At 41.9% G+C, this 8291-nt stretch overlaps 1 protein-coding gene across 14 annotated transcripts in view; it reads right to left on the bottom strand.

Moving 5' to 3' along the window:
- Positions 1-5116: 5116 nt before the first annotated feature.
- Positions 5117-8291, bottom strand: part of LOC308168314 (abl interactor 1-like) — a gene marked incomplete at both ends in the record, with an annotated part of 22069 nt that continues 18894 nt past the window's right edge. For 7 of the 14 annotated variants that reach the window (XM_080542852.1, XM_080542860.1, XM_080542849.1 and 4 more), the window contains 2 exons: positions 5117-5292; positions 7086-7283. In XM_080542852.1, the coding sequence (XP_080398978.1) occupies positions 5117-5292; positions 7086-7283 (374 nt within the window). Of the gene's footprint in view, positions 5293-7085; positions 7284-8056; positions 8141-8291 lie in introns of all 14 variants that reach the window. The other 7 variants (XM_080542848.1, XM_080542850.1, XM_080542855.1 and 4 more) reach the window with 2 other exon arrangements.

The raw sequence follows: 8291 nt of genomic DNA, 5'->3' as shown, positions 1-8291 counted from the left end.
AATATTTCCGGACCTAACTGTCCTAACCCTAACCCTAACTGTTAAATACATTGTTTATATTGTTTAATTATGAATATTTAATCTTGTTTTTAAATTGATATTGACACTGACATACTCCATACCCCACCTCACCCCCAACAGGACATCTCGCACCATTCAATTGCTCAATTGCTTTTTAAATTATTATTATTATTTATTTATTTTATTTTTATTATTATTTTATTTTTTATTATTATTATCTGGACCACAATGATTACAATGGAATGTATAGTTGTATGTCCTTGACTTCTATTGACATTTACTTACTTACTGTACTTAAATCTGTTTTTATCGGTAGTCTATGCAATAATATGTGATAAAATGAACATCAATGTATTAAAAAGCTTTATAGCACAAACAATTCTGATATGTTATATTGTGTCACTTGTGTGGCAAAATATCTTCAATATCTTCAACAGCAAGGCCCTTTAGTTCGAAAAAAAAGTCAACATTCATGGGAAGTCGTGCAATTGCCAAAGCTATTCTGTGACTGCTTGTATCCCAAATCTGAATGAATCCCCCAAAAGCATTGCTATTTATTGTTTCAGTGAGCTGTTTATTACAAAAGGGCTGTACATACATTTCAGTGAACACCTTATATACACAAACCAAGAGGAAACAAGACAAATATCAGATTCTGTTCCCATAAACACTGAAGTAACAGATCCCTTCCACATTTCATATAACAAAACATCCAATCAAGGTGCCTTGAGCTGTGATGCCCTTAGTGGTGAACATACGTAAGTACATACGTTCTATGTAAGTGGTTGTCTCATGATTTTTCTAGGAAAAATATAAATAAATCAAATACACACTGCTACCAAACCATCAACAGCAGTCTATGACAAGTATTTGAAAACAATTGTTAAAAATCAATCATAGAAATGCTTAAGAGAGAATAAAAAAACCTCTGTTGGAAAAGTACAATCAATAATTGGGTGTATGTTGTGGTAAATCATTCACAATAAAAAAAAAAATGTTATGCTTTAATGTAAGCATAGAGTTGATCCCTGCATACATTACAGGTTGCACTGGTGCTGCTGTCTGTTAGCTTGTGCTGCAGTAGCAAAGTGTAGAAAAGCATAACTGGAGAATCTTTCACCTACTGGCCTTTGAGGGCAGCTCAGGGTACAATGATATTTCACATAAACATGAACATAGGCTGAACCATCCCTTTAAATCTAAAGGAGAGGTATTACAATATGACACCGTTGCATTCAATGATTAATGAGTGGCACCCATTGTTCTTTTCTTTCTAAAAGACAAATAAAATTGTGAAAAAAGAATAATACATTTGTGTGACTCCACAATGCGCTGCTGAATTGCCTACATTCACTACGACAAAAATGATTAGTTAGAGTTTGGTTACATACAAGATTGAATGTTTACATTGTAAAAAATAATCCTAATAATCGGGAGACAAAATTTGCTCTGTACTGCTTATTAAGTAGTACATATTTTTGGGGACAAATTTCCACCTTTTTCTAAGGTTGTGTTCGGGGGCGGCGGTTCGATCCCCGCCTCAGGAGGGAGCTTGCATGTGCCCTTGAGCACGGCACTTAACCCCTAATTGCTCCAGGGTGGATGGCCCTGTGCCTAGAGCAAGAAAACACCAAATTCCAACCGTTGATTGCATGGCAATAAATAAAACAAAGTTGGTGATAATGGGTATTAAGAACCTTACCAGAAACAACTCAACTCAAATTCAGGATGATAACCTATTCTAAATGCCATTCCTATGTAAGTGAATTGCTTTAAAAAGTGTTTTTAAACATTCACTCTTTTTGTAATGTTAGTATTCTTTTCGTCACTGCTAGAGCCATCTAAGTAAATTTACAAGTAATGTAAAACAGATCAGTGCCCATGCAAACTTGATTCATTGTTTAACAGATTTCATGTTCAGAAAAGTAAGACAAGCAAGAAAGAAACTGAAAATAGTATCAAAATGTATCGAGTGTATGAATATCCAGCTTAGATAGAGATAAACATGAAAAGTGTGAGAAATATTATGTTACATTTCAGTCTGATTATCAAATATAACATCAATTAATTTGTGGTTCCTAGGCCTTTTGGTTATGGAAAAGTGAGACAGTTGCTATTTTAGTAATATCAAAATCAAAATCCAGGGATACGCCTATGTATACAGTATTTACTATGTATACAGTATTTACTATGTATACAGTATTTACTGGGAAAATGACAGATTGTGGCTTTAATGAAAATGCTGGTATTTAAACATTGGCTTTGTTTGACCTGAAACTTACAAAGCATATTCAATTGTAGCCTGATGAAATAACTTGCACTTTTGTTGTCTTTCCTAAAATGCAACACTGCCCCTTTAAGACCTCTGCCAGCCAGTGTGTCCATCTTTCATTGAACAGCTATAAACAACACAGCTAGTTGACCTACAAAATATGAAATCTGTAGTTTTTCGTTTGTTAATCAGGTCTTGAACTCCCCTCCCTTACTCCACTGTCAGCTTTTACAGTTCAGCTACTTTTCTGCTCAGTGGCGGACTCAGGTTGTTTGAAGGGCAGGGGCGAAAAGAAAAAAAGGGCACCTACTGCACAACATGGGACCCATGGTCAAGTTTAGACCATTGGAAGGGCAGCCAATAAGGCACATCCTCTAATTTTGCCACTCAAAAGGGCACTTTAGTGTGACGTTTTTCAACGGTGGGGGCACATGGTCAAATTTAGACCATTGGAAGGGCACCAATAGGGCACATCCTCTCATTTTCATCACTCAAAAGGGCATTTTTGCCACTCAAAAGGGCACTTAAGAGAGACGTTTTTCAACCGTGGGGGCACCAGGAGGGGCGGTCGCCCTCCCTGCCCCCCCCCCCCCCCCCCGCTGAGTCCGCCAGTGGTTCTGCTAGTCCTGTTAAGAGGCCCAAATGTGTGGCTCATACCTGGCGAAAAAACGTAAGTAGAAAATAATCTAGAATAAACAATTTCATATATACGTTGCCAATGCTTTGGGCCTTATCAGGAAACGATGCATTCATATTGCATTTGTTTTCTTTTTAAAAGGTGAGATGGGGCATCTATTAAACAATGAATCAGTTAATTTCTTCAAGTTTGCTGTTTGAAACAACTTAAATGCACATTTAAGGAATATTTGCTACAGAAGCCTGACAATATAACAAAACAAATATAATAAAACTCGTATAAATCAAAACTCTTGTATAGACTGACAATTGGCTGAAATTAGGATAAGCAATGGCACTAAAAGAGAGAAATAAAAGAATAACCCAAAAACAAAATAATCATAAAACCATCCATACTTGGCAGCACCTTGCGTATCACTAACCAATCAAAAGCCTCTGATGGAAACTCACAGGTAAAACACTACTGACACACATACATACTGGCAGCTTCTCACATTATCGACTATATACAAGTTATAGAACAAACTTCACCAGATATAAGCAAATTAACGTTCATATCTTTTTTTTGCATTCTATACTCAATATACCCTTCAACTCCCCCTGCCCCCAACCTCCCCATCCCACCCAACATGAAGCATAGTAAATAGATAATTGTATTTTTTTTTTTTTTACATCTGCAATTAGACATAGACAAAAACAAACATTCGGTCATGTCCTAATGCACTTCTGTATGTTTGTTTATTCTTTCTCTTATTCATGAAGTTATGATAGACATGTTGCTTTGTGAATCAGAGAGGCAGTGGTCCTGGAGAGCAGCGCAGTCTGCTGGTTTCTATTGTGTTTCATGGTAACACACTTCACTTGAAACATGATACCTGTAAAAAGTAAATAAATGACAGAAATTGTGACAAATTCTTGCGACATTCTGGGCCCTATTATGCACTTCTTAACTTGCCGTCTTAAGTGTTAATTAAGACGCACCGCCAGGTTAAGACCTACCGCCACCCTTATTATGCGCTTCATACGCGCTACTGCTATTATGCAGGTGTCGATAGGCGCCCACACATAAAACGTAAGACTCCCGTGCATATATTACTCATTGTGGGAGTGTTCATATGTTAATGAAGTGCGTTAGGCGCCCATGCTATTATGCGATCTGACTTTGCGCCTAGCACTAAGAAGTGGTTTGAAAAGTTCTTAGGCGCTAGACTTTTCATGCACGTTTTCAAACACGGCCGCTGCTACTTCTTCCCACGCCTGTTTCACCACCTCGGCTCGGGGAGGATTTCGCGCCGTTCCAAAGATTGCGAACTGACGAGCCTTGACCTCATGCACGAGCTTGTTACTTTCTTCTGCAGAGAAGCGCGCTGACCTCCTTCTTAGGACTTCCATAATAGCATAGCGCTAAAGACTCAACGCAGCCGGTTCTTAAAGGGAATGGCACCTGGCACGTTGATTGGGTTGATTGAGAAGACGCCCAAAACACACCCATGACTAATTTCTGGGCTTAGCGCCGGGTTTTAGGCGCCCACTACCGCACGCATAATAGCAAAGTGGCCTTGACCACGCCTCCACGTCTTAAGTTTAGATCTACCGCCTCGTCTTATTGCTTAAGACTTATGAAGTGCATAATAGGGCCCTACATCTTTTAAAAAAAAGTTTTTTTTACTGAACTCCATCAAAGGAGCTGTCATCAACAGCGATACATGACATTGTCACTGTTCAAATTAGTATTTAAATGCCATGAGTTTTATGGCAGTGCATTTTATGTTAAGTCCTCCAAAAAACTTGATGAAGGTTTTGATCAGGAAAGAGAATCACTTAGGCTGACATTCACTCTAAGTCAGACATTCCCAAACCGTATTGTGCTAAGACCCACCAAATAAAGTTTTTTTTTCCTATCCACAACCCAGTCTAACACTGGTGTCAGGAATTCATTTAAATACACCACCTAGAACACACTGAAAACCAGCAGACATGGGGGTCCTCCAAAGCCACCATTCCCTTGTATGCAAGGCTGCTCCCTTCTAGGGTAAAAACCTTAACAGAGCAAAACTGCAGAGATCTTACCAAAAAAGCCAATGGTATAACAACTTCAAATACTCAGCGTGGCACTTATTCAAACCAGATACAGTGTTTTGTTTTTTTGTCACATATTTTCCGCATTTTAGCTCAAATTGTCTGCATTTAGTCAGCATAGTGCATAATGGACTCCACATAGTTTCCAGGGAAGAGGCCGGTGACACCGTTGGAGATGCCCTCAAACCAGCCGTCGTCATTCTTCTTGATGATGTAGATGATGGCGCCTTCCATGAAGGACAGCTCATCCTCCTTGTCCTTGGAGTAGTCGTAGATGGCCACCACTAGAAAGAGAGATAGAACGTGGAAGAGAGTGAGGGAGAATTTCTGTGGAAGTCTCCATGATCATATCACCATCATAGCTAGGTGCAGAAGAAAGAAATATAAGTTGCACAATCAGGTCTAAGATTTATTAATTAATTAATTTTTAATTTTGCCATTTAGCAGACGCTTTTAATCCAAAGCGACTTACAATTACGAATTACAGGGACATTCCCCCTGGAGTAACTGAGGGCTAAGTGCCTTACTCAAGGTCACACTAGTAGTGGTGTGGTTTCAGGTGGGATTTGAACTCACAACCTTCCGATCACAAGTCCAACTCACTATCCACTAGACCACCACTACCCCACTACTTTATTGGGCTAGGATTTTCAGGCCCATTAATCCCATAAAATGATAGCTCTGGGCGGTATTGAATCTCACTGATTTGTAAGCTAACATTAGCCTGTAGTGACTGTCGCTCAATAGTGAGACTGTAGTGGTTTTATATCATGTTATACTGAGAAATGTAAGTCTCTCTACAGTAGTGGCGAAGCTAGCACTCAAGGAAGGCCCATTTCCTTCCTGTAAGGGATGGGCCAAGATCTGTGGCGCAGTGAATAATTCTGACTATGGACAGGGCCCATAACTTGTGTAATCACAGATTTGTCTAATATGATTGGTTCCCAAGAATGGTGACCTCATGACCAAGGACAGTTCTATAAATATGAGTCGCACCCATCGTTGGGGGCTGCTTCTTGCTTTGGGCCATTGCTTCTTGCTTATTGGTCTGCTCATTTCTCTCTGCGCTCATGTAACTTGGCTTAATAAAAGGCCTCTTTGGAGACATTGATCTAAGCTCTTTGTGCTTTGTAAGTTCTACTAAATCTATTAAGAATCAATTATATCAGGCCCCGCGGTGGCGCAGCGGTCTAAGCATTAGCCACTAGTGCAAGCTGCCCACCGGGGACTGGGATCGAATCCCGGTCTCGCCAGACCCGGATATGGCCGGAGCACACAGGGAGCGGCATATTGAGCGGCCGCTCCCAAAGGGGGGTATAGGACTATTTCCGGACAAGGATCCGTCGCGCAACACCGCCCCCGTCTGGTGCTGGAGTAACGGTGTCGGGCTCGAGGAGCCAGTCAGCTAGTCTGCCTGGCGATCTCCTCTGGGGCTGCCGGCCACGGGGTCGTGCGGCGGATCCTACGCAATAGGCAGGGCAATATTGGATGCTAGGTTGGGTGCAATTGGATACCAAATTGGGTGAAAAAGGGATAAAATCTGAAAAAACAAATAAAAATAAATAAAAAAAAGAATCAATTATATCCACAACAAAACCCTAAAGAGAAATAGTGTGGTCTGATGTTACTAAGCACAGTGTGTTACCTTGACATGTGAAGTGTGAAGTAGCAGGCCCAAATGAAGACAGCAGCATGGGGTGGTCCAGTGGTCTAGTACCACAGCCTACAGTACACACATTTGTCCATGTTGGCATGGGTTTGAATCTGGCCTATGCCCTGCTGGCTGACATACCCTGTTCTCCTTATTTCCTGCCTTTTTTCCACTATCTCGATCCAATAAAAATGAAAGCATATAAAACTGCCCCCCCCACAAAACAATAACATAAAAAAGAGAGAGTAGCCAGCTAGGGGGTGTGTCATGCCCCCTGCAAAGATGCTGGCCAATAAGATGACATTTTGTAGCCTCTAGCAAGTAAAGGAGCTACTACCCACATAGGATGAAGCAGTCGGATAAGTGGCGGGCAGCCGGTGCGTAAGGTATACACTGGCTTAAAGCACCAGGGGTCCATAGACTCACCCTTCTCCACGTAGGCCTTGGGGGCCCAGTGGGGGTCTCCGTCAGCGTAGGGGTCGCTATAGTGCACCACCGCCGCCTCCTCCTCCTCGTAGTCCACTGGCGGGGGCGGGGGAGGGGGTGAGCGCATGGCTGTGTCACCAAACATGGCTGTGTCTTCAGGAGGGGGTGGAGGAGGAAGAAGAGCAGGGCTGTCTGTGACTGGGAGAAAGTGAGAGAGATAGAGAGAGCGAGGGGGGATAGCAGAGGGTCATAGTGAGTCAAAACGATATACATCCCGTCTACACAGCTATGGCTTTATGGAAAAAGTGCAAATAATTCTATATTTGTTTTAATCAAGACCTCAGATCTCCTTTTCGACTCAACACCTCACACCACCTCTCTATCTCTTTATCGTGTAGTATGATCTGATCACCACCAGATGGCAGTAAGGACCACACAGTTCCTCTCACAAGGAAGTAGTGTTAGTTCAGATATGACGAGGGTTCGAGCCCATGACCTCCTCACAGAAGATAGGTATTATAGTACAAGGCACAGGGAAGCATATGGAATAAACAGTTAAAGAGGAAACAATTACAGCAGGTCTATGGCTTTTTATAGAGCTAATATTAATATAATAGCGACAGTATATCTATGTCTGTTCATAATATAGTGTTGATTTGGCTTTTGTTTTATTATTGCCGAGACTGTTGACTTCTCCACATACACACACACGCACGCACACACACACGCACACACACACACACACACACACACACACACACACACACACACACACACACACACACACACACACACAGACAGGTATGCTCAGCTCACAGAGGTAGAACACACACCGTCAGTGACCATGGCAACAGACATCAGAGAGGTGTGTCCCAAAGCAGTGGCATGCAAGAGCTTTAAATGACGATGCAAAATAGGCAGATACGTGTGTGCGTGTGTGTGTGTGTGTGCGTGCGTGTGTGTGAACTTACTGGTCTCCTGCACTCTGGCCACAAAGCCAGTGAGAGGGATCTGAGGAGTCAGCTGGACCAGAGGAGGGGGAAGGGCTACAGACACTGGAGGCAGCAACACAAACACACCAGCAGAAAGGCAGAGAGATCAGCGAGAGAGAGACAGACAGACAGAAGACAGAGAGACAGACAGAAGGAAAGGGAGAGAGAGAAAAAGAGGTGGTGGGAAGAACAGGAAACATATGCTTTGTCAGCA

This window comes from Nansenia antarctica (genome assembly GCF_963989245.1).
Source record: "Nansenia antarctica genome assembly, chromosome: 12".
Taxonomy (NCBI): Eukaryota; Metazoa; Chordata; class Actinopteri; order Argentiniformes; family Microstomatidae; genus Nansenia; species Nansenia antarctica.
The sequence above is the reverse complement of the archived record's forward strand: the minus strand, read 5'-3'. Positions and strand labels throughout refer to the sequence as shown.